At 37.8% G+C, this 27,657-nt stretch overlaps 2 protein-coding genes and 1 long non-coding RNA gene across 9 annotated transcripts in view; 2 read left to right on the forward strand and 1 right to left on the reverse strand.

The window, feature by feature from the left end:
• On the reverse strand, positions 1-27,657 carry Pcl (polycomb protein Pcl). 6 transcript variants are annotated; one of them, XM_074086292.1, is made up of 11 exons: positions 27,559-27,657; positions 16,008-16,220; positions 15,591-15,884; positions 14,940-15,085; positions 14,452-14,547; positions 14,179-14,261; positions 13,835-14,030; positions 3,740-3,907; positions 3,396-3,517; positions 2,342-3,314; positions 1-2,243 (listed from the first exon to the last, which is right to left on the reverse strand). In XM_074086292.1, the coding sequence occupies exons 1-11, from the start codon at positions 27,578-27,580 to the stop codon at positions 1,863-1,865; spliced, it is 2,694 nt and encodes an 897-aa protein (XP_073942393.1). In that variant the 5' UTR covers positions 27,581-27,657; the 3' UTR covers positions 1-1,862. The 6 variants fall into 6 exon arrangements, with proteins under 6 accessions (XP_073942393.1, XP_073942399.1, XP_073942387.1 ...); XM_074086298.1 differs by lacking the exon at positions 27,559-27,657 and adding an exon at positions 21,840-22,183 and having other exon boundaries at positions 3,396-3,505; XM_074086286.1 differs by lacking the exon at positions 27,559-27,657 and adding an exon at positions 21,840-22,183.
• Positions 7,549-8,624, forward strand: LOC141427170 (uncharacterized). Its single transcript, XR_012451307.1, has 2 exons — positions 7,549-8,118; positions 8,441-8,624. It is a non-coding gene; the product is annotated as an uncharacterized lncRNA (long non-coding RNA).
• The window catches only part of Agpat2 (1-Acylglycerol-3-phosphate O-acyltransferase 2), a 60,833-nt gene continuing 54,734 nt past the window's right edge, over positions 21,559-27,657 (forward strand). Inside the window, exon 1 of one of the 2 annotated variants that reach the window (XM_074086335.1) lies at positions 21,559-21,644. The gene's annotated coding sequence lies outside the window, so the exon portion shown is untranslated. The remainder of the gene's footprint in view (positions 21,645-27,657) is intronic. The other variant, XM_074086350.1, reaches the window with a different exon arrangement.

Consider the following 27,657-nt stretch of genomic DNA (forward strand, 5'->3'; position numbering starts at 1 on the left):
TTCAAAAGCCATAAGTCTGAAGACTCTGAAGACAAGTTATTAAAAGTGCTTTCTTGTTTGAAATTAAAGTCGACTATTACTATTTTAAGCACAAGTCAAAATACCGAAAAACCGGTTTTGTAGATATTTAATACCGGTATTAAAAGAGGGGAAAAAATGACCGGTATCCCGGTTTTTCGGTAATACCGATTACCGGTATCCATGCCCTAATAATAACCGTGTAGTTAACTCCCATTATTACTACACACGAGTTTCCTTAACCGTATTCGTACCGCAACGATTAGAAGATTCTCGTTTCTATATCACTTCCATCGCAATTACATAAATGGTAAAAAACTCGCCATACCTCAATAGGAATATACATTTTCACTTCCGCGCCACAAAAGCAACATGTGTCTCTATACCTAGCAGACCGCCTTGAGACAACAATAAAGTTATGCGAGCAGATAGGTTTTTTAACGTAGCTCGCGAAATGTGTATTTATTTTTTCACACCTCTCCTTCAAAAAAATAACTTTTCCTCCCCGACGAGAGGGAGCAAAATGCAACTTTCCTGTTCAAGGCTTTTCTAAGTGTTTTATTGCAAATGCCATTTTTTGAATTTGATAATTGTAAAGCTACGCCATTTTCTATGCTGATTGTTCTGTAATAATATTTAGATTTTTTTTCAAGTTTCTTAATGCTCAGTGTGAAAAGTTGTATGAGCCACTCAGGAGCAAAATTATTTTCATCTTGGGCGTTAACACTTGAATCCCTCATTACGCTCAGCATTCTACTTAAGAACCCCTCGCTACGCTCAGGATTCTATTGTAGAATCCTTCGGTACATTCTGGATTCAATGTACGCCCTCGCCGTAAATACACCATTTTGCTCCCTTGTGACACAAATAACTATTTTCACTTCTCATGCTCGTAAAGTTCGTATTTATGCTAGATCTAGGCGGCATAAAATATGCTTTAGTACAAACCCAAGACTAAGGGCAATCAGGTGTAAACAGCCACAAACAAATAAGTTTCTACATATATTTATGTTAATAATTTTCAATTTACATAATACTAAAAATCGATCAATTCAACCAAAATAGATCAATAAAATTAAAAAAATATAATTGTATAATAATGCATGAACAATCAAAGGTACATAGTAAGAGAACAATTGTTTCTACTGTTGATATTTCATTTCCTCGCCATATCGAAGTGAAAAGGAGAATGTAAAACTCGAGCATTAAACCCATTTCCAACTCGACGAGTCTATCCACCCTCGCCGTGCCGGCTCGTTTGGCTATATGAACGTCTCGGGAAAAATGGCTCGTTTTATGCTCTCGTTGTAAAATCTACTATTAATTTACTTATACCTTCAACAAAACGGTAAAAACACATTTTGAAGCAACTCACGCACGACTTCAACTCGACTGTAACGCAGAAACTTTTCGTACGATTTTGATCAGTGATGTGAATGTTGTATTCATATCACAGGGTTTGCTGTAGTCGGTTGAATTTTAGATATAGAATAGTTACAAAATAATTGTGTATTAGCGACGCACGTAGAAATTCACTACCGTTAGCGTTAGTTTCATTGGTGTACCCCAGCGGCCTAGCTACGTACAGACACACAAGCAACATGGATGCGCCAAAAATGTTCATCTAAATAGCGTATCTAGGCATATATTTGTCGTATTCGTGCCGCTTTAATATATTGACGCTTAATTACTACTCGCTTGACTCGCTTCTTATCTTCAAATTTCTAATTTTTGATGAAAAACTGACATCAACGAAATATTGATTCATGACTTTGAGTACGGCCATTAGTAGGAATAGTGGGAATTATGCGTGGTCGGTGACAGATACGAGGACAGAGCGCCGCCTAGGACGGGGCGTCCCATTCAATGAGGTAAGCGGGCGGTGCGGCGGCACTAATCCGCCGCGCGAGCACGCTAAACGTCTGCCCCGCGCGGAAATAAGACTGCACACTGGACTTGAGAGCAGACAGCTCTTGTGCGTGAGTCTCCGCCGCCACTGTTTCCACCTTGTGAGGACTCAGCTGCAAACTCTTCACGCTATTATTACTTGCATTACTATTATTACAGCGTCTCGCATTCTCGTAATAATTCTTCTCCTGTCTCTGTCTCAGTCTTCTACCGTGAAATTTCACACTGGCGTGAGCGTTGGGTGCCGTATCTCCGCTCTCGTTCTGAGCTTGTAGAACAGGCTTTGCATCTTCGGGTAGCGGGCACGACTTGTTCATCTGAAATATGGACGTTGGACATAATTCGTAAAATATATTTAGCTTTTTTATTTAAACCATGAGGATAAACAATGGTCAATGTACAAATATACACATACCTGTGCCTGTAGATACTTTCTTGGTCGCCTATATTTCCTCCGTTTCACCTCTCCATTTGGCCCTATTACAATATCTTTTTCACTAAGTTTCCTCTTCAGTGGCCTTCCCACAGGACCTGCCATGGGAGTCAGTTGACCAGGCAACGAAAACCGTGAATGGAAATGGTTTTGTCTACCATTCTGCTTATTATATGCGTTCATAGACGATGTAAAGGATATTTTGGAAGTGTTTTGCATTAAGAACGGGTTATTTTTGCCTTGAAAATCTTTGAGAGGCGGTATGATGGCATCTAGCGTGCCCCTGCTGGACGTCTCGTCACCCGAAGACTCGATTTCGTGACTGAAATGGTTGCTGTAGGAAGGCAAACTGTCCATATGTTGTAGGGACATAATTTTGGAATGTTCAATAATGTTTTTAGTTGATAACTTGGACACCTCAAGGTTCATCGTAGCTATTCTGGTGTTATTTGCGATTACAGTTAAATCGGAGGTGACTTTAGTTTCCTTTACTTCACTCATAATTTCTTTGGGTATTTTATTTAACTTAACAGAGCAGGGAACTAGGGAAGTGTTAAGCGATGGCACAGGCGGAGGTTCACAGTTGGGTTTGACGTCGCTGTTGTCATGTTCGACTGCGTCGGGGGACTTCTCAGAGAGGTCATCTTTGGCATCGGGTGTTCTAGCTGTAGAAGTACAAACGGAAGTGGAGGACTGATCATCGTTTTCAATCTGCTTGATTGATTCATAGGAACTTGTGGAGTCATTTTCAGAGTTGGAATAAGACAGATTTTCGTGAAAGCGCTTGCCCATCATTAAGTTCAGCCAGTGGCCATCGACGGGCACGATCATTTGCTGGCTATTATGTTTAAAAGAACATCTCTTCATAAAATTCAGCCAATGTCTATCCACAGGGACATTATTTTCTGGAATATGATTTTTATAGGAAATTTTGTCGCTACTAGAAGGTTGTGTACTGAAACAGAAGAAAAAGATAATGTGGATAGGGTTCAACGACACCTAAATGTACGTCAAAATCGAACATGTAAGTATTTACCTATCATCGCCATTAGTGGTAGTCGGCGAGGAGGGAGGTCGCGGCAGGAATCGAAGTCTCGGTGCATATTCCTTCACCATCTCATCAGTCAAAGATTCCCCTTTCTTCACCTGAAAACACATCTTTGATTTTAAATCACGATTTTCTTAATTATGTTTATAATACAGTACAACCTGCGCCATTAAAGGTGGAATACTTAATCGGTGGAAACACAACATTTACAGTGTTACAGTCTATCAGAACGCGAATTTAGACGTATCAATGAGATTTCGTGCGTTCCTGTAGCTATTCTAATTTTAAATTCAATGGAGCAGGTTATAAGTGAATGTCAAAGTGTCACCAACCTGCTCAAGTGCGGACAACTGGAAGGGCGGCGGCGGCGGCCGGCGCAGGCGCAGTCCCCAGATAGTTGCTCGTTTCTTCATCTCGCGCCCACACTTGAATCTTTTACGAGAGGATGTCAGAGCAGTCAGTATTTTCTCACGACGCTCGTTTACCGGTGTTCTCCACATCTAGAAACGTCAGAAAATATTAACTTCACATTCTAGCCAAATTGGTTTTCCTACCTTGTATGACTGTATAAATCTTAAAATTCATCGAGTATACATTTTTGTCACAGTTACAAGCTAATTATTTTATAGACTGTCTCCTAAGCATACCATGACCAAAAATACAGACTTTACTGACAAGAACACTCCGAAATACTGACCATTTTCTGACCTAACCTCTATAATAATTACCCTTTGTCGGTCAGTTTAACATCCAAATAATGAAAATGTTAGAAAAATAGAATATTGGTTTAAGGACCCACTAACATACAATCAGTAATGGACAATGTTTGTTAATAAGAAAAATACTTTTGTGTTTGGCCTCCACCATCCCCATAGCCAACCTGCACCACCCTTTATTACAAATAAACTTAACGTATTACAATTTTTTTTATTAAACAAAGAAGTTATTAATTTATTTTTCTTTGTGTCTACGTATTTTTGTATCTTTTCCGCTTCTTTCATTTTCGCAAAAAACAGGTAAAACATGAAACGTCATTTTAGTATCTTGGATTAATAAACAGACCATAGTGTCCATAAGTAAAAATGAAGTGGGACCTCATTAATTTTAATCTATAATAATTAGGTTAATACATCTTGTTAATAAGGAATAGAATATATAAACCAACCACAGTCACAAAAAATAGTAAATGATCACTAAATAAATGCTAATTGCGCACCATAAGTTAGATTAGGTTAGTGTATTATTTTTTTGGTAATCAATCATTAAAAATTTTTTGGTGTTCATTCCATAAGGACTGCCATAAAAAATTCGAGAGGAATTAAAAGATTATTGTTGAGGAAGATGTTAAGAAGGGATACTATTTTCTCAGGAAGGAATAAAAGGGTTGTAGCAAATAGCAGCTCGGGATATCCGGGTTCGCATACCCGTGTACTCGAAAATTTAAATTACCAGACAAGTAAAATGAGCCAAAGTACTCCCTGGATGAAATGGCTACAGGAGAGGCGGATAAATAAATATTATGTTGATGATGAAATGGACAAATCCGCTTTTTTGCCATTTCAATCTAATCTACAGAAATCGGAACACTTTTATGGAAGAATGGACCATGACTTTCAAAGTACTGACTATACTGGCCATTTTCCACCCCTGGCATATGCCAGGTATGGTTTCTTAAAAAAAAACTGCTTTGATATATGTGACTAAGTTTTTTTTAAGAAACTCAGTCACTGTTGTCTCTTGGACAACGGGACAGAATAACAAACAAGAAAAAGTTGATTGACCCATCTATTCGAACCATTCAAAAATATGTTACTACGGCCTTATTGCGTCGGAATAAGAGTCTGTGGTACTTAAGCGATACAGAAAACAGATACACAGAGAAAAAATTACAAGGTAAGCAATAGGCGGCCTTATCGCTTAAGAGCGATATCTTCCAGGCAAACAAAATAATAATGTATTTTTTTATGATATCAATATAAAGTTAAATGCAGCTTTGTATGTCTAAATTACTGTTTCAAGTGCTACTACTGAACGCTTTTTAGTTAACTCAGCCATTTTTTTTGTTACCAGTTTTTCGGTTTCATTGTGCTTGAAATCGAAATATAAAAAAAAAACCGGCCAAGAGCGTGTCGGACACGCCCAAAATAGGGTTCCGTAGCCATTACGAAAAAAATAAGTAATATTTTTCTAAGGATTTCGTATTTTATACGGAATCTTCCAAGTTTAGGTATATTTTGACGACCGGATGGCCAAGTGGTTAGAGAACCTGACTACGAAGCTTAAGGTCCCGGGTTCGAATCCCGGCCGGGGCACATATTTGTATGAATAATACGAACGTTTGTTCTCGGGTCTTGGATGTTTAATATGTATTTAAGTATGTATTTATCTATATAAGTATGTTTATCCGTTGCCTAGTGTCCATAGTATAAGCTTTGCTTAGTTTGGGACTAGATCAATTAATGTGAAGTGTCCCATGATATTTGATAATAAATATCATATTATGATATTTATATTTTATACCTTAGGCTGCTATTTACTCATAAACTACTAATAATTCTCAAGCAAGCTTAGCCGTTATAGTTTTCCTTTAAAGTTTGATATACTTACTACCATCCTGAATTTTTCCAAATTTTTCTCCCACCGGTTTAGATTTTAGAGCTCGATTTTAATGAAAATTTGCACTTTATAGTTGAATATTTCGCAAACAAATCACTGAATCGTTTTAGCAAACCCCTAATGGTTTTAAAAGACCTATCCAACGATATCCCACACTATAGGATTAGATGAGAAAAAAAAATCATCCCCATTTTACGTCTATGGGAGGTAAGTAACCTAAAAAAAGTGTTTTTGAATTTTTCATTATACCACTGTCGGCATAGTTTACCTATATATCCGTGCAAAATTACAGCTTTCTAGCATTGATAGTCCCTGAGCAAAGCCGCGGACGGACAGACAGACAGACAGACAGACAGATAGACAGACATGGCGAAACTATAAGGGTTCCGTTTTTGCCATTTTGGCTCCGGAACCCTAAAAACAGTGATACTTTTCGAGTGATTTTTATAGACGTTGTTACTTCCTAAATTAAATCTTAGACTAGGACTTAAAAAGAAAAAAGTTAGAAGGAATTTGATCGTCAAGCTGTTTAGATTGACTTATCGTAGCCAAAACGTGAATTTAAAAAGTAAAAAACTGTATTGTAATGGAATTTCATACAATTTCCCGGCTGCTGAGGCGGCCGGGAAGTGATTTTATTTTTTTAATTTGTTGCAGTCTATAAGGAAGAACTTCGTGTGCTATGTTTGCGACAGTTAAGCGTACATTTTCAAGCATATTGAAAAAAAAAATTTTTTTTTACAAAAATGGCCGATATCATAGACTGCGCTCTCGGACAGCGTGCGCCTGCAGTGCACGGCGTTTATGTGCAGCAGCTTGCGCAGCCAGTATCAGTCAGTACGCGCAATGACTCATTTACCGACTACGGGTTTCATGACAAGAACAAAAGCTAGAGGGTTTTATTTGGGGGCTTGCAACCAAGGTAGCCTGCATGTTACGACACGTTTACGAGCAAGTGTGATGAAATATAAGATTGTTGCACCAAGCAGAAAGTTATTTATTAGTGCACCGAGTGCCGATTTGGAGCCCGAGCGCTAGCGAGAGCTTTAAAAAGCACGAGTGCAATATAAATTACTTAATGCGAGGTGCATAATCTGCTTTTCTTTCAACTATTAAAGGAATATTAGACAAAAAAACACTCATGTTAAACAATGAATAGGAAAGAAATGTCACTATACTCCATTTATTTTAACATTTGAAACTTTACGGTAAAATTTGCCCACGTTTTTAAATGAAAATACAAAACTATTAAAATTGTGTTAATTTCTATAATAAAAACATAATAATCACCGCTAATAAATTTACATGTAGGTATTTTTAGTCCATTTGTCTTCGAAATACCGAGAAACGTGTGTTACAATTTGACCGTTAATTCAAACCTTGAATTAAACGGAGTATGGAGTATAAGCACTCGATGATTCGATTTTTGTAAGTTTACATTCGCACTCTCAAAAAATGTGTACGGAGGTTCCCGCCAATTTGTTTTTATTTTTTATTTCTTACTTTTTGGCAGTTTTTTTTTTTTTTTTTTTTTTTTTTTTTTTTTTTTTTTTATAGCTTCGCGCTCTTGGCGCATTTAGCCAAACGGGGAAACGGAATTAGATAAGGGAAATGCGTAAGGATCGGAATTTAGAAAAATGGGTTGGAAAAGATCAGGAAGGGTAAAAGATAAATAATAATACTTATAGTTTTATATTGTTATGAGATAGAAATGTATATAGAGCTTTAAATATATATAAGGAATTATCATTAATTACAAGGAGGGATGGAACAGATACGGGAAACGGAACGCCAAGGAGTGACAGCTGTTGTAGAAATGAGGAACGATCATAAAGTTGACAGGCGAGGATTATGTGATTAAGATCACAGGGGACAGCTCCACATTCACATGCCGAGCTGTCCACTATGCCCAATCTCGCAAGATGTTGGGGTGTGCAAACATGCCCCATACGCATACGAGACATCATAGTTGTTGCAGGCTTACAAAGATAGATCTTTGAGAACCAGGGCTTGGCAGGGATTGCCGGTTGAATATCCCGATAACGCAAACCCGTCCTTACATCATTGGACGCCCAAAGCTGGCTCCAAGCCTCTCGTAAGTATATCCTTGGCAAAGCTACAAGATCCTCAGCTATATTTTTAAACGGATGGAGGTCCCCACTATCTATCGCTTCGCGAGCTAATTGGTCCACGCGTTCGTTTCCCTGGATCCCCCTATGGCCAGGGATCCAAGCAAAGGAAACTATGTATCCATTCTGATAGCATTTAAATAGAAGGCTTCGTATTTTATAGATATGGGGATTGTTAGATTTTGTTTTGAATGGAAATTTAGCAATTGACTGCAATGAGCTCAGTGAATCCGAAAATATTATAGTGTTTTTGAGTTTCATTAAAACTATATATTCAACTGCTTTCAGGATACCAAAACACTCTCCAGTATACACAGATGATTCTGGTGGAAGTTTAATTTTTTGTACAATATTGTACTGAGAATGCAATACACCAACGCCAACACACCCATTTGAGGAGACCTTTGAAGCATCTGTGTAAATATGATGGACATCCCGAGCTTCTGATCCAATAAAACCCAAAAACTGATGATTATGTTCTACATCATTTTTAGAAATACCTATATTTAGGGCGACAGATGGAATAAGAAATAATGATTCATATTCATGCTGATAAATGGGGAGTGTAGAGGAATTAATAGTGGGTGCAGAAATAGATTGATATTTATCAAAGCTTTTGATTAAACAAGGAGGCTTCTTATGTTTCCAATATTTTGAGGAGGCTATTTGCAGAGATAGACGAGGCAGGATAGACCAGAGCTGATGATTGGATAGCTGAGTACATCGGAAGAGATATCTATCGCTGAGGAATTGACGCCGTAAATATAGTGGAGGATCAACGCATTCCACTTGAAGTGCATTAATAGGACTAGATTTCATGGCCCCACAGACAATTCTAAGAGCTTTAGACTGGATACCTTTCAATTTCTTGAAGCCAGCAACACTTCCAGGGTCTAGTAAAAAAGTACCATAATCTAAAATGCTTCTTATCAAAGCATTGTACAATAATTTCAGGCATGAAGGATGTGCACCCCACCAAACCCCTGAGACACACCTCAGAATATTAATGTTTTTTTCACATTTTGCAGCTATGTAATCACAATGGGCTAGACCAGTTAATTTGCTATCTAAAATTACACCTAAAAATTTTGTTTGATTTTTAACCAAAATTACTTGACTACTAAATTTAACACTAATAGGGGGAGGGAGTCGCTTTCTGGTAAACAATACCACCACACTTTTGGACACAGAAAGCTCCAAACCATTGGAGTCTAACCATGTCTTTAACAGCCCTAAAGAAGAAGTGAGACTATTGCTAGCTTTTTCAATGGAGCCATTAATTGAGTATAATAGTAAATCATCAGCATATTGTAAAACTCTGACAGATCCATTTAAAGATGATTCCAAGTCATATGTATAAATATTATATAGCAATGGGCTTAATACGGAACCCTGTGGAAGTCCTCGCCACACTGTACGCGTGATTCGGTTATTGTCATCTAAGAGTATACTAATAAATCTTTCTGATAGTAAATTGATTATGAAGTTGATTAAAACTATAGGTACACCTAACTTGAGAAGTTTATCCCTCAATACTGAAACTACCACATTATCATAGGCAGAACTAATATCAAGGAAAGCAGCAGTAACTGACTCATTGTTTGAGAATGCTAGATGGATATCAGATGTTATTATTGCCAGACTGTCATGACAAGACCGACCTTTGCGAAAGCCAAATTGACTATGAGCCAGAAGCTGATTGCTTTCCATGAAATATTCTAACCTGTTTTTAATCAAATGCTCCGCCACCTTGGCGAAGACTGAAGATAGGGCAACTGGGCGGTAAGAGGATGCATCACTAGCTGGCTTACCCTGTTTCAGAATAGGTATTATAATTTGAGACCTCCATGCCTCAGGAACAGTGCCAGTAAACATAACTGTATTTATGACAGAAAGGAAATAAGAAAGAATACTGTCACTAACATTTGAAAGAAAAGAATAAGGTACACCATCCTCTCCTGGTGCTGAATCCTTTAGGTTTGCTAAAATTCCTTTTAACTCCTCCATTCGGAAGGGTGATCCTAGACTAAATTGACAAGAAGGGCTTGGTGGAGGAGTAGAGGAATGCTGAAAAACATACCCTTCAGGGACTGATGCAGGGGCTAACTGGTCTATGAATTGTTGAGCTAAATTAGGAGGAAGTATTTGTCTAGGAGAATCATTAAATGCAGATCTAAATCTTTTCACATGATTCCATACTATGGAAGGTTTTACATTAGGAGAAAGTGACAGACAGAATTGCTTCCATCCTTCATATTTTTTCTTACGCAGCAACTTTTTGGTATCTCTTGCAACTTGCATGTAAAATTCAAAGTTTTCATTGGTCATTGAGTGGCGATAACGTCTCTCAGCCTCCTTTCGTTTTTTAATTGACTGGGAACATTCAAAGTCCCACCAAGGCGGAGAAGGAATTTTACCAGATGCACTATTTTTAACAGGAAAAGTTTCATCAGCTGCTTCAGTAATTATATTAGCCAGGGCAGCCGAGGAAGTAACTAGGTCCTCCTCATTAATACTGGGGAGGTCAGATAATCTCTTATCTACGCAGCTTTTAAACATTTTCCAATCTGCATTATTTAGATTGTACTTGAGCATGGGACTAGGCCTTGTAAGCAATGGAATAGTAAAAGGAAAAGAAATTAAAATCGGAAAATGATCACTTCCATGGGATGACTCTAATGTATGCCAGGATAATGATGATGAAAGATGAGCAGAACAAATAGATAAGTCCACAACGCTTATGGCCTCTAAAGGGCCAGTTCGCCTAGTGGGGTAGCCATTATTGAGAACACAAAGATTATGATTATCGAGAATATCTAAAATGTGTTCTCCATGATTGCTAGAAACTGAACTACCCCAAGAGCGATGCTGGGAATTAAAATCCCCTAGAATTAAGATGGGTTTTGGCAGGGAGATTATCACCTGTTCAAGCTCATGGAAGATCAATGATGATGGATGAGGAATATATACAGAGACAATACAAATGTTATTTACAATGGCAGCAACAATGGACCATTCATTGTTGCTGTGTGGAGGAGTAGGTATTGTTGAAAATGCTATATTATCCTTAACAAGTAACGCTACTCCACCATATCCATCAGGTCTGTCCTCTCTGAGACATGAGTAGCCAGAAACTCTAAACAGAGCTCCAGGCTTAAGCCATGTCTCAGAGAGGGCAAGAGCGAAAGGATTAAACTGATTTATAAGATAGATTAAGTCTTGTTTTTTGCTAATTATACTTCGACAGTTCCACTGAACTATCTTGTCCATTGTGTGTAATAGTAGCAGCAAGTGCTTCAAGCAAGGGGGCAACGTGGGACGATGAAACAAAGTTAGATTTAGATAATAAAGAAATTAAAGCTACTATGGCTTCAGCCACAGATTGAGATTGTGAATCAGTATTGTTGGAATTTTTCAGCGCGCAACCATTTGTTGGAGGAGGAATGGCATATTCCTTAATCAAAGCATTATGAGCCACTTGGTCATATCCTTTAGTGGTTCTGATGGGGGGCCTCGGGGTTTAACAAATACCGTTTTTCTATATGATTGATTGGGTGTGCTTTGTCTAGATACATTTCCAACACTATTGCGATAAGTTTGTTGATGTGATGACGAAGGTTGATGAGGTGAGGGACTTTGCTGAAAAAGGACATCTGCAAAAGATTTTTTAACTGGTGGATGACACTTTGCAGCTTCTCCATATGAGATACAACTATTGGCCATAGTTACTTTAATATCTTTTTGCCTTTTGTGTTCTGGGCATGATCTATTTATAGCAAAATGGGGGCCACTACACCAATAACAAAAGGCATTGTCTTCTTCCACGGAGCAGGTCTCAGCTGTATGCATTTGACCACATTTGTAGCACTGGGGCTTGGACCTACAATTAGTTTTTGTGTGACCGAATTTGCAACAGCTGAAACACTGCACCGTTGGGAAAATGTACAGCTCTACAGGTATTGCGTTATAGCAAGAGAACACATGTTTAGGCAGATGACGTCCGTCAAAAGTCAAAACAATAGTTTCCGAAGGTTGCCATGTGACAGAACCATCAATAGTTACCCTTCGATTAAGTCGCCTCACCTTAACAACATTCCCACACCCCATAGGTACAGTGATGTTGCTTAAAATTTCGTCATCGGACCATTGAGCCGGAATACCCCGGACCAAGCCCATACGTGTAACTGAAAATGAAGGAATGTAAGCCGTAAGATTCTCGGCCTCAAGTCGAGAATCGTGGATGAATGCATTTGCGTCGTTCATTTTTGAAAAGGCCATAGATATGCGGGTCCTACCGATTCGTTTTACGCTTCCGTTAATGATATTTAGAAAGTTGTTCCTCATCAAAAATTTACCAAAAGACACAGGATGTAAGGACGAGTTTGCGTCTGTTTTTTTAGTTTGGACGTGAATAGTGAAGGGACTGACATCCGTAGTATTAAACAATTCCCTGCCAACTCCTGATGATTTATTTTTGTCCACTTCCATATTTCGTTTCTCTACAGTATTTATGTCTACAGTACTGATACTCTTTGGTCTATCCGTAACTTCCGAACCACTTTCATTACAAGCGCATGAGAAGTATCCGTCCTCGTTTTTTTTATTTTTTTTATTACATTTCTTACAGATTTTTCTGCGTCGTTTCCGATCGCATACGGTAAATGTGGTAGATGAGTCTGTATCTTCAATGGGATCTATTGTGATATTGCAACCAACCTGGAGGCTCGCACCTCCAGGGTCTGGTGGTTCTTTATCCCCCATGGGGACAATACAAAAAAGAAAACTTACCTAACTCGACGTTTTTATATACACTTAAACAAATATAAATACGAACAAAGAAATAGAGAAACAAAATATATATACAAACACCACCTAACTGATCTTTAAACTATTAAATAATAATTTAAACAAAAAAAAGCCAGAAACAGAACCGCCGCGTTTCACGTTTCCCGCGCTTTTTTCTTTGGCAGAGTTAGTAGCAGATATTTTTGCCCGCGATCTGTCAAATTTCGGATGGGCGCCAGGTTGGCCAACCAAACACACAGTTTTTTAAAAAATACGGCTACTTAATATTTTTGATAGGGTTGGTAGCAACAATTTTTTGTACGCAATCTGTCAAATTTCATAAGACCGTCAGGTTGACCAACCTAACACTAGATTTTTTTATACTATGCAGGCTAATTTTACAGCAAAAATACTTGTGTTACCTCTTTGGTGGTGCAATTAAAAGAAATCTAAAACAATGCAATAAAGGATTTTCATAAATTTTTTCTGCTCTAGAGCAGAAAAGTCCCGCTTTGTGCTGGGTATTTAGTGCGGTTATGATGAAATTAAAGCATAGTTGGAAGAAAAAATATTTTTCTCAAACATGACATGAAATATTCACGTTGTGTTAATAGGCCGAGAAGTAACGCGCTGTAGGCGCTGCGGCTCGGCTGCCGGCGCGCGGTCACTCTAGCGGCCTGCAAAGAGATTTCATACAAGTTTGCAGGCCGCTGGCCGGCAATGCGACAGTCTTGTTTCAACGCGCGCTCTGCGGCACTTCCACCAGCCACGGCAGCGCGCCTGATTTCTCGTTTTTTAATTTTTATTTCTTGTCATGTTTGAGAAAAGCACTATATACCAGCTTCGGCCGGAACGTGGGGTTGCCGGCCTCTACAGTAATGTACTATTATATCATACCTTCTCGGGTAGCTGCAAGGCGTGCCAGTTGTCCATGATGTATGGCATGATGACAGTGTCCAAGTCGAAATAGTTTGGCGCGTTGTAAGCTGTCAAATTGTATAGCGCCAAATGAGCCAAATCTAACCAGCAGAGTTCTAGTCTTCGCAGGTATTCCATTCCACCATTGCAGGTGGCGCAAGCAAAAATGTAAAGTCTGAAAGGGAATCATTATTTATTACTTATTTATAAAGTATAAGCATCAAAGGAGCCTATGTTTGGGCTAGTAAATATATATTTCTGATAATTCTGATTATGAAGGTAGTGCATTTGACCTTAATAAAATATGTTTAGCATTGGCTTACTTGTCGCCAGCGTATAGGGGATACTGTAAGCTCGACACGCATCTTTGGTGAAACCAACGCGAACAGCGGCAACAAAGCAGCATCTGAAAACATACTTTTTATCAAAAGTGTGTAAATAGAAGGAAATTAATCCTATGATCGTATTAAACCAACTGGACATAATGAGTAAAACATAAAAACAGAATAAAAGTCAGGATAAAGACACCTTTAAGTTTTTTTGAGCGCTACTCAATTTGCCAGTGTGTATTTTATGGGCAAAATATTATTAATAACCTGTGCCAGCCAGTCGCTTTTCTGCCCGCAATAGCAGTGAACCTCGCTCGGATCCTTTTCCGTTTTGGAAGCGGTCGACGATGTGGTAGAGGCAGTCTGGAAATCGTTTGCAAGTCAAAAATATTGTAAACACATATAACTGTTACAATCTGGACACCTGAGAAGTTTTACAGAATCGTTTTACATTCATCAATGATTAACGGTATTTCGTGGACTGGAGGCTATTAGTAATCAATGCATTCGAATACTTAATAGCATAGTAACAAAAGGTGTAACACAGATGATGAACAGTTTTTGTAGCAAATACAGAAATAAGAGATAGCACGTAAGTGTAGCGTTAACCATCCACGCCAATCAACATTTGTGTGAGCCCCGCCCGTGCCGCGAATCGCTCAATCCCTCGCGATATCTTATTTTGTACTTCTGCTCACAATCGGTTACCGCTACACTTAGGTATCTCCCGCGGACTGTATGATGTTTATACATACGTCGCATGGTGGCATCAGTTCCTGGTGCTGTCGCCGCTGCTGTCCGCCTTTAAATCTAAACAAGTCTGAACGCTTCAGCGCCCGATTCTCGGCCGCGGCTACCCTGTATCTTTGGTCCACGCATCTCTTGCAATGCCACGACGCACCTGCAAAGTACACTTATCGTTATCGACAAACTCATTCATTTTTATTTTTTTTGTGTAATACCTAGGATTCGGAGATTTCGCAACACGGTAAGTTTGAAGTGTACAGTCGCCATCAGATATATATGATTAATAGTAGGTATACCAACTGAAAATAATCCACCATTTTAATTTAGCCTTCCAGAAATTGAATCAAGTCTAAATCAAAATGGGGTATTATTTTGAGTAGATATATTTAAGTGGATAGATTTAGAAGTGCAGTACAATGTTTTTCTCAAAAATCGTATGAAATGTTGCCATTACGTCACCAAAAACATCGCAGAAAGTGACGCATCCTGGAGACTAGCTGCTAGTGTCCAGGAAGTAATCTCGAACTGTCCAGGAAGTAAGTATGAAATTACTTTAACAAACCTCACCTGGCGGTTCGGCGATCAAACTTCTACTCGTCCAGGATGGCTTACTTACTGGACTCTGCAGTAATGTACTATTTCAACCTATTTCCACTTGCCATTTATCCAAGCGTCGACGGGCGGCGTGTGGCACTTAGCGTGGTAGCCGCGGCCGCACATGTCGCACGCGATGATGGCGTTGGCGGCGGGGCTGGCGGCGGGGCCCTCGCGCCGCTTGCACACCACGCACATGATCCGGCCGTCGTCCGCCGGCGGCGCGCTGAGCAACTTGAGGGACGACACCGGTGCCCACGCGCGCGTCTTGTCGCCAAACTTGACCAGGCAGCGCGCCACGCCCGTGCCAACCTCGCACGAGTCATTGTCGTTGCTTGTGCTTAGCTCTACTATAGTACCTGGATGGAATAAGATCTTATTACTACTCGTCCATCATTCTGCATTAATAATATAACGTAGCCCTGAATGAATTGAAGAATTGCTTTATCCATTTAATGTACAAAACTTAAATGTTTTCTTACCTAAATAATATCTTCCATCCTTATTAGGCACAAGAACATCATCCCCACATTGGAATGGGTTGGCAATACTTTTCTCAGTGTTGGTGGTGGAGTCTGGCATGGCATTCTGGGTTTCTTCTTCTTTTTTCTCATTCTTTTTGTTAGAACATGGCGTAATTGTCTTGTCAAGGTCGCTCAGGAGAACATCGATCAGTGACAGTTGTGTTGACACCTCTGAAATAGGCAAATTGTTATACAATAAATGAGGAATACATTTATACACACAAATAATCGTTCGATTCGCTGTTAGAAACCATGCAGCTTTTCTTTAAAATTAACCTTTAATGGACCAGTTATGGACCTATGTACATACACACCTATCACTGTGAATTGAATTACCACACAGTTTTGAGATTTAATTCTCACTTACTTGGTTAACCAACAGGGTCCAGAGAGAAAGCACAAAGAACAAAACAATATTAATAGTCTTATTCCAGAAAACTTCATAAATAACTATGAACTAGACTAGCTTTTGATGCTAGTTGCATTTTTTTAAAATCAACTATTATATTAATCAGTAGCTTTCTATTTGTTAAAGATTAAAAAAATGATTTAGAAGCTACAGCAGTTACCCTTTACATATACCAACAAACAAAGTTTACCTCTTTATTTATATTTTAGAAAAATAATACATAAGGAAATGAAGAGATATTTTGAACTATTACATGATGAAGATTAACAAGTGTTGGGAGTTTTATGCTTTTTGGTACTCAAAAGCAGGATCAACAAATAGTCTAAGTAATACATTATAAGAATGCAAATGGATATTTAATTTAGATTATATACTGCTGCACGGGCACAACAGTGAGGAATGAGTGCCATACCCAGCCTTGCTAGGTTAGCAAATATTTACGCCTACACCAACTGGGTTACAATGCAAAGGAACACAAATTCAACTTGATATGGCTTCAAAAAATTTACATCTATATTGTAAGGGCTAAGTTAATTTACACAATAAAGTTCCAGTTTAAAGTAAAGTTTATTATTTTTTCTAAAGTATTTGCGAATCAGAGATTTTATAGCCTAACTAACCTGGGGGTGCTTGTGGCCATCCCTTTATTCATCTTATAACAATTAACAGAAAGAATGTCCTTTCATAGATGAAAGACACACATATTGAAAACATATGATTATTATTTTTATTGAAGGTTAATAATAGTTATTTATGCAACTGTATCATAATAAGGGGCATTGAGACGAGTGCGAGTTTATGACATGAGGCGAAGCCTCTCAATGGCTGATTATGAATAGTTGCATACATTACTTTTAAAAACAGCCCTATACTTAACAAACTTAAACCTACATAAAATAAAAATAGAAACTAAAACTTTTTCTACAAGCTCAAACATAAAAAAAAAAATAAATAATGAATAATTAAATTACGGACAATAAATGAATTTTTCGATTTTAAAGGTAGCAAATAACTGCTCTATTCCATTGCCGGCTGTTTTATTTGTGGCGGCATCATCTTTTCTGCATCACTTAATTCACCAAAGTCACAAATTCTCATACACAAAAAGTCGTTTAAATATTTAACTCTTTTATTTCTTTAATTTTCAAGAACTCCATACAAAAGCAAAACAAATCCTACTATTTTGAAACGATTATTTTTTCACTAATTACAATGTTAGAATGGACCTGGGAACTTTTTTGAATACATCCAAATTAAATTAAATCATGTTTATTTATTGGATACATGTAACATAAGCTCTTAAAATTACCGACACGCTCTTGGCCGGTTTTTTTTTAATACCCCATCCCTTAAAATATGATGTAAATGGAGTGAAAAAATTGCTTTTGGAACTTTTTAATAACTAATATCGTCAGTTGATAACTTTTATTTTTAATAATAAGAAAAAAGTATTTCATTAAAAAAAATTTTTAATACAAGCTTTTTTGCTGTACTTTTTGTCGTTTTTTTTATTATTCAACTGGGTGGCAACTAGCAAGTGGGTCTCCTGATTTTTTTTTATTGTACTTTTACTTTTATCATCATCTAAACTACATTTCCGTATCAAATTTTTTAGTTAATGATTTTTTAAGGCCATAAGTTTTTGTGATTTTTTGAAATACTTTTCTATTTCTTAATTTTTTATGCTTGTTGGTAGCTTAAAAGTATTATAAGATATTATCACTACTTCGAAAAAATCTCATATATCAAATCAATACGTCAACAAAATTGTCCTTTAAAATAATGTCCTCAAAGTTCAGTCAGAAAAATTTAAGCAGTTGAAATTGGCTAATGATTAGCTTTGATTTGATACCCATATTGTTACAATTTTGTTTCTCTGAAATGTTATTAGAAAATAAAAGCTGTTTGATTATAGGCTAAATATAATCTCTCTCTCCCAATACCCTACCATTCTGCAGGCCTGACATGACAAAAAATTGTACTTCACATGATACACTCCGCAGTTATTCTTATAGTTGACAAAGTATGAGATGACTTATAAGGTTACAATACTTATCTGATTAATGAAGTATTTAAAGTCCTTGGCAATGGTGATAACACATGAAATAGCACTCAATAATTACTTTAAATCAGAATGTAACTCTAAAATATGAAATTTTAATCTAACTTAAGTTGAGCTAAACAAGGAAACTACCTACTTCGATAATGATAAATCCTGAAACAGTAATGCTGGTTTTTCCTTATGCTGCAACATTGTTTTTTCTGAAAGATTTTGACCTCATTATTTATTGTTTAAAATAAGTATGACGTATGACCAAATTATGTGGTTTGATAGTGTGAGTTCTGTTAAACAAGACTTACACTTATTACACATAGTTTCTAATACATTTCATGTCACATGTGAACACTGGTAACATTTAGTAAGAATTTTCTGTTCTCATCAGAGAAATATGGAATATGATGATCAATGAAACAGAATGAAATATTGAAGTGTAGAAATTGACATAGATTGCACCAGAGGCCTAATTGTCTAACGTTTTTCTACATAGGTACTTATACTCAACTTCAACTTTTTTGTTTTTGGCAACCGGTACTTGTTGTTGTTGTTTCTTTAAAAAAATATGGCTCTGTCCATCAGAGGACAATTTTGCCAGTGTCTAGTAGTTTTTGCCGTTGTACGGTAAAAAAATTCTAGAAAATGAAATATGAGAGGTAATGGTGGATGAACGATGACAGCGCGAATCCAACCGGTACTTATACTCTTTGCTAACGTTTCTGATCTGACACTCGCGATTACAATCAAATGACAGTTTTTGTATTGAAAACTGTCATTTGATTGTAATCATAAGTGTCAGAAATGTTACACAATAGACCCTCAGGTTGATTCGCGCTGTCATCGTTCATCCACCATTACGTCTCATATTTCGTTTTCTAGAATTTTTTTACCGTACAACGGCAAAAACTACTAGACACTGGCAAAATTGACCTCCGATGGACAGAGCCATATTTTTTTAAAGAAACAACAACAAACAACAGACCCTCAGGTTGCCTAAGCTTAGAGTGCCCTTTTCTAAGCCTTGCATTCAGGGGCCTACATGCAGTGTAATAGCCAGTCATATAGTGTACCATCAGCCAAATAAGTGGTCTATCAATTTTTAAACAAGTTCCTATCAAACAAATATGTTGTTATTTTTTTTTTTTTATTTGAAACGGGCAATGTACAAATTTGTCACATTAGCCCATAGGGCAAAACATAATATGTTGTTAAAGTCGAACTTTCATGTTGACAGACATGTCTATTGGCATTATTATTTTATGTATGACATGCAAGTGATTATCAACCTTAGGGTGGTAGACCACATATTAGGCTGATGATACAGAATGTATGCATATACAGTTTTTTATTTTTTATTTCTATACTAGCGATCCGCCCCGGTTTCGCACGGGCAAGGAAAAAAAACGGCCAAGTGCGAGTCGGACTCTCATACGAAGGGTACCGTACCTATACAAAAATAGACATTAGCATAAAACGGCAAAAAAAAACATGTTTGCTGTATGGGAGCCCACCTTAAATATTTATTTTATTTTAATTTAATTATTTATTTTTAAAGTGCATTTATACCAATAAATATTCTGTGAATATTTCAAGCAACTACCTGTTGTCGTTATTAATATCAAGCAAAAAAAACACGTTTGTTGTATGGGAGCCCCCTTAAACATTTATTTTGTTCTGTTTTTAGTATTTGTTGTTATAGCGGCCATAGAAATACATCATCTGTGACAGTTTCAACTGTCTAGCTATCACGATTCATGAAGTACTGCCTAGTGACAGAGACAGACGGACAGTGGAGTCTTAGTAATAGGGTCCCGATTTTTACCCTTTGGGCACAAAACTCTAAAAAGGTCTCTAATCAAGGGCACTTCACACACATTTTTCAGCTCAATTTCCCAAAAACTACACCCAACACTCACAAAGCCGGGGCGTGTCAACATAAGAGTAAATGCATTTTTTGGTTAGATTGATATTTTGAATTTCGTAATATCTTTTGAATGGAATGTCCGATTTGAATAATTCAAAAAGTAATCTATAGTCAGTAGATTACAACATAATATAACATGGTCTCATTTTAGTCGTCGTTTCTGGTAACTTTTAAAATGTAAAAAAGTAGTTATAGTGACATAACTACAATAGTTGGACATATGGTATTGCAAAGTTTTTTGAAGATCTTGATGTATTCTTTAATATCGTAAAACATTTTTTTGATCTGTAATCAATAGTTTCTACAGCTCATGCGATGAAAGATGTTTTATGGCAACTTTTTTTATACTTTGAGTTACATTATTGTAGTTTTAATACGGAACCCTAATTTTTTCTGTTAATAAATATAGCCCATCGCACTTTGGAATAATTTAGTATTCTAATAGAGAAAGAATTTTTTAAATCGGTCCTGTACTTTTTGAGTTAATTCATAACAAACATCTAAAAATCCAAAGCTTTCCTCTTTATAATCTATCTATATAAATAAAAATGAATCTTAAAATCTGTTGCTAAGCGCAAAACTCGGGAACAACTGGTCCAATTTCGCTAATTCTTTTTTTGTTATGTTCGTTATTGTCAGGAGAAGGTTTTAATGGAAGAAAATACAGAAAAAATACAACGGGGGCGAAGCCGCGGCAACAGCTAGTATTAGTATATATATATATATAGAAGTATAGATTACCAACCCTCATTCATAGACACTATACAAGGCAGTGGCACAGCAAGCAGGTCTGTAGAGTATAAAACCCAGGGTAACCCAACCTCATAATTTGTTATGATTCCAAAGTAATTAACACATTTTGAGGTAAATAACATGGTAGAAATATTAATGAGTATGTACAGGTTCAAAATACTCAAAACCTTGGTTAGCACATTTTTTTCTCTAAATCTTAGATAAATAATTGATTATTCAAACTGGTACTAATACTGGCTGCCAATAAGACTTTTTACTTACGGAATTAGGCTAGACTTTTTAAGTTTTTATGTTCAATAATATGAAATTGTCAACCATGTCAGATGTCAATAAAGCGCGGGTGATCGAGTTTTTCTATGATTAATTATTATAACGATAAAGTATTAAGATATTAGAATCAAAAGTCAATCGGAAGTCATATCTAAACTACAACCAACATAAGTGCTAGGCAAGGTACGTATTTACTAAATATTTTTATTTATTATGTAAGTTAAGCCTTTTCCTCTGTTAGCATTTCAAGAAAACAAGCTCAAGGATAGGTACTGGGCGATTGCAATAAATGCTAGTCTAGCAAGGGTCGTTTACACAGGAATTGAGCATCTCATTGATTCCGATTTTATTTCACAGTTAAAGAACAATTTTACTTACCAGCGTTGATGTCCATTTCAATCATCAGCTTACTTTTGACAAAGGCCGTTAACTAAACTCTTATTTCTCAATTTATGTGAACAAACACGAAAAGCATTGGCGCTATTGCGGCCATTATTACAAAAGTCAAACGTTTCACCGATTTCCCGCGGTAACGAAATTTATCTAAATAATGCTAAGAAAACTTAACTGACAGTATATCTGTTTGTGTTAAATACATTCACATTACTACTTAAACTAACTAAATAGTACAAGTTAAAGCATTAAAATTCAAAAAATTATAGAAAATAACCCTCAGATTCCCTTTTAGTTCAGTCCATCCATACTCCACAGAGAATTAGAGAAATTTGTCTATGGTGCTAGTGAAGGAGGAAGGTTGGATGAGTAGTATGAGTACAGGCCTTAGGCGGTTACCACACTACGCTGCCACCGCACCCCTCTGCGATGCGATCCTACAATTTTTCACTTTTAATGCTACATTTACACCCTTGCCGAGGCTTGCCAAGCGTCTGCAAAGTCCAAGGCTATACAAACAAACGCTTCAATGCCATTAACACGCTTGCAATGCAATGCAAGAGCGTCAGTGTATTCCGGACAGGCAAGCATGGCAGACGTGGATCTCGAAGTTGTTTCGAAGACATATTTTATTTTAAGAAAAAGGATAAAATTTCTTCGTTAGTCTAAGCACTCACAATGGCCAATAACTATGTACGTAAGTACGGCGTGAGCTCCTGAGTGACACTAACACTAAGCACGAACTAACGTGTAAACACGTCGCAAGCGTTTGCCGCAAGTTCCTTTGATTTGTGTTAAAAAACCGACCCCGGCCCGGATCGGCGGCAAGCGCTGGCAAGCTCACGCAAGCCCATGGACGTACTACCTACGCAAGCCTATCCAAACGGGCCGTTTACGTGCTTGGCAAGCGTGTAAATGTAGCATTACTGTAGTATCTTCGGGGCTACTACGAAATTCGAAAACCAAAGTTCGTGTCATTCCATCCCTTTGATACTTGTACTATTTAATACGAGAGTGAGAGGGACGGTACGTCACAAACTTCGATTTTCGAATTTCGGATTAGGCCCTCTTGTTTTATGTGCAAAAATTGCATGGTAGGTACCGTCCCTCTCACTCTCGTATTCAATAGTACAAGTATCAAAGGGATGGAATGACACGAACTTTGGTTTTCGAATTTCGTAATAGCCCCGAAGATACTACAGTAATGCTTGCCAAGCTTCGGCAAGCTAGGCTTGCGTAGGTAGTACGTCCATGGGCTTGCGTGAGCTTGCCAGCGCTTGCCGCCGATCCGGGCCGGGGTCGGTTTTTTAACACAGATCAAAGGAACTTGCGGCTAATGTATGTAAATGTTAGCTCGTTTAGCCTGAGACACAGGAAGAATTATCCTAGTTCAGGCACACGTGTTACATAGATTTTAAGTAAAATATTGTATTTTGTTATTTTGTACCGAAATTAATTTGAATACATTTTATTATTATGCTCTTTATTTATTTTCATTCTTAGGATTAGGTTTTTATAATAGTTATAAAAAGTAAAACGGATGCAGTCAAGAGCATAGATATCGACACGGCCAAAGTTACAAAAATATGTATATGATTAAGGCTGTGTATACATATTTTTGCAACTTTGGCCGTGTCGATATCGTTGCCCTTGACTGTACAAAATAAAAAAATATTATAAAAACCTAACCTAGTTTTCCGCCGGTAACGGGGCAGGGCCCAAGCTACCGGTGGACAGGGCCGCAGAGTGAGGAACCTCCGGACGATGCGTGCCGTGTCCAGAAGCACCGCCTTCTGTATCTGGCCCTTGGTCCAGCCATCTAGCGAGAGTCTCTTGAGATGTTGGTCGAGACTGTTCGCTATTAGACCGTTTGCCGAAACGACTATCGGGACAATGATCGTCGAGTCAACATCCCACATAGCAGTCACCTCGTGAGCCAAGTCAAGGTACTTGCTGAGTTTGTCCTTCTCGGCCTTCATGAGGTTCTCGTCATGTGGGATGGTGATGTCGACGAGCACTGCCTGGCGGTTTGATCGATCTGTCAGCGCGATATCAGGCTTATTGGCTACAAAAGTCCTGTCCGTGATGACAGATCGACCCCAATACAGCGTGGCACGACCTATAATACGGCACCTCAGAGTCTACAAGGCCGTATCGAAGAGCAAGTTGCTGGTGGATAATCCTGGCTACTACTTATGTCTGTGCAAATACTCACCGTTAGCGAGATGAGAACATCCGGAGATAATATGCCTGAGTGACTCCCCAGGACGGCGACATGCCCGACAAATGTCGAGCGTACCGTCCTGCAGAATATATACCTCCGGAAGTTGTTCGTCATGATAACTTCGTCAGCAATTGCACACCCAAAACCCTCAGTTTCCCCAAAGAGATCGCCGAAACGTAACCAGGTCACCAACGCGAGAAGGTCTACATCAGGCCCTATTAGGGCCTTGTAGAACCGCCCGTGTAGCTCCTTGCTCTTCCATACGTTCTTGCGATCTTCCGTGCTCATTACCATAGGACTGCGCCAATTTTCGTTTGCCAAGAATAGCGGGGTGAGGTATCTGTCTACTGCCACAACATCGCGACGCATCCCATACTCGTTGCTAAGGAAATAATCCCTAAGGCTGCATACCTCGCGGTTGTGGATATTTTTGGCATTAAGAAAGCCGCGACCTCCACATTTCCGTGGGATGTACAGCTTCATAACAGACGAACGTGGGTGTAGCATGCGATGGGTAGTAAGCAGTAGGCGGACTCTCCGGTCCAGGGCGTCCAGTTAAGTTTGAGTCCAACTTAGTATGCCAAAGGAGTATGTGAATAGGGGCATTATTATTATTATTATTATTACTACGAAACTCGAAGTTCGTATCGTACCGTCCCTCTCGCTCGTATTAAATAGTATCTATAATTAAGTGTCAGAGGGACCGCACGACACGAATTTCGAGTTTAGTAGTAGCCCCAAGCAAGCATGGCAGACGTGGATCTGTGAGCGACACTAACAAAACTAGGGTTACCATATGGAAAAAATCAATGTCCTGATAAAAATCTTGATAAATTTAAGTTAATAAAAATTATGATCCTATTTTAAATTGTTTTGAAATAAAGGTTTTGTTGAATACTTACTACTTAATGACATTTATCATTTCATTCAATAAATCTGTGTAAAAATTGTATTAATTGTAGGTATAATTTCCAAAAATCCAGACACTTGCCAAGTTCGGCCACAATCCTGACAAAGGGTCAAAATTCCTGACATGTCAGGACAAAACCTGACGTATGGCAGACCTACATAAAAGACGAGCCAACGTGTAAACACGTCGCAAGCGCTTGCCGCAAGTTCCTTTGATCTGTGTTGAAAAATCGACCCCGGCCCTCGGCCCGGCCGGAAAAAGTGGATACATAAGTTAGGGAACCGACCGTACTGAAAACTAAAACATGATTGTATTTACTACCTACTGCATTTATTAACTTTAGTTAAAGCTTTATGAAAAATTACAAACCAGACCGAAAAAAAACAGTTAAATCTTATTTTATAATAAATAAATTAGAATTAAATAGTACGTACGAGATCTCCTCCGCCCGTTTTGATTAACAAGTTATATTGTAACGATGCCTTTAAAATTTAATGAATGAACATAACTTGATGAGATTACAAAAAGTATACTAATACTGAATTAAATAAATTAAAACAGTTTTTCTCTCAGAATAGTAGTTCGTTAAAAACAAATAAAAATACAACCGAATCAATGACCTCCTTTTTTGAAGTCGGTTAAAAATAAGACTGAGCTAGGACACTGACGAACGAACACATCAATCAGTGAATGAAGACTAAATAAGTGACAATATATGGGTATATCAACTATTTCTTGTTGTTATTCAGTCGCGTCAGCGAGGTGACAAAAGTAGTACAGCAGGGCTACTACGAAACTCGAAACTCGAAGTTCGTGTCGTGTGGTCCCTCTGACACGTATTATTAAATACGAGAGCGAGAGGGACGGTACGATACGAACTTCGAGTTTCGTAGTAGCCCTGCTGTTTAATAGAAGAAATGTTGTGTCACAACATGCATATTAGATGGCCAATTTTATAGAAGGGGCTCAAAACTGCCACAAAAATGCATGTTTGGCAAAATTTTAATCCTATAAACTTACGGTTTAAGGAGTGACTCAGGAGAACGTAACTATGGCAATGAGGAGCAAGAAAAAGTTGATCGACCCATATATATTACACTATTATTTACTTATTTATTATTTATTGTATACATGTATGTATCATTCGTTTTAGACAAAACGTGTGATGGGTATAAAATATCGATACCTTGGGGCTCAAAGGGCGTAAAGCACAAACACAACTTCTCAGGAGAAGCAAAAGGCTGGAAAAATAAATAAACATAGTTTTGTTGTTTCTAATGTTAGGTACCTACATAAAAGTCTTCTATTGACGAAGAGCTTAGAATTTTTTGTAGTTTTTGTTAATATACTCCAATTGGATGCAAACTGTATGGTTACAGACATACGTGCGCTATACGCCCTGTAAATCACATTATCACAAATTTTGCTTTAAGTAAATGTGTCGTAAGTATAGGAAAGTTCAACTTCTTCTTATGGCAATAACTTAGGCCGTTTCTAAGAGTAAAAAATCGTATTATTCCATACTTATGATTATATTAGGCTGCAGGCTTAAGAAATCAAAAGAAACGTTGAAATATTTGGTGGTCGTAAAGGACACTTAAATAAATTACAGCTTTTACGCCGTATGTCTAAAATTTTTTCGAGGCAATAAACGGAGTGTTGAAATATGGGTCGCTATAATACCGGTGTTTTTTAATATGCTTTATATTTACTGTCTTGATGATTATACAATGTAATTTTTTTGTTCTTTATATCCCAAATTTTGAAAATAACTGTTTTTAGGGACTAACACAAATCGTAAAGGACATTTATGAACGAATTTCCTTTCGTGGATTATACAGATCGATAGATAGAAAAAAACTGTATAAGCAGTGGCGTAGCTACCAAGGGGCTAGGCGTGGCAGTGCCCCGAGGCCCTCTAGCTCAGGGGCCCTCGAAATTCTGCTTTATAGCTGATGATAAAGTTGCTTAGCATTTTTAAAGTATTTGTATATATAATGATTTTACTTCAAAAACCTTACCAGTTTTGATAGCAGTGGGCCCCATTTTTTTATTTGCCCCAGGGCCCTAGGTTACCTAGCTACGCCACTGTGTATAAGATGCCATAGAGTGTCTTTATGCCCAAATGTCTTTTACGCCCTTTGAGTTTCAAGATATCGATATTATACTGTAATAAATATTATTATATTGGCCATTTGAATACATCGTGAAAAGATTGTAACCATTTTCTCAAAAACGAAGGCACCATCGCCACCATCTTACTGTTTGGTGTTGCCATTGAGAAATTAATAAAACCTACCATCAAGTTAAAATTGGCTCGTGTAATAAGATTTAAATTTTAAAGCTTATTTCAATATTTTTATAGGAAAACGCTCACGAAACTAGAAATTACTATTTGTTTATTTATTTCTTGGCAATGTTAGAGAGGGACACACTGACTCCGTGGTCGCCGTCTCACGCGGCCCACGGGCCCGTTTACTTCTTATACTCATGTGCTTTAGGTCGGTTTTTGCTTGCCTGACTGCCTGTTCTCGGTGAGTGTTTTTTCCAGTGTTGTATGTAGTACTTACTATTTCGATGCTTTTCGGTCATGTGAGGTTCTACTCCTTCAAATTCTAAATTCCATATTCAGTGAATGTGATGTGACGGGTAACCAACGGGTAACACTC

This window comes from Choristoneura fumiferana, chromosome Z (assembly GCF_025370935.1).
Source record: "Choristoneura fumiferana chromosome Z, NRCan_CFum_1, whole genome shotgun sequence".
Classification (NCBI taxonomy): Eukaryota; Metazoa; Arthropoda; class Insecta; order Lepidoptera; family Tortricidae; genus Choristoneura; species Choristoneura fumiferana.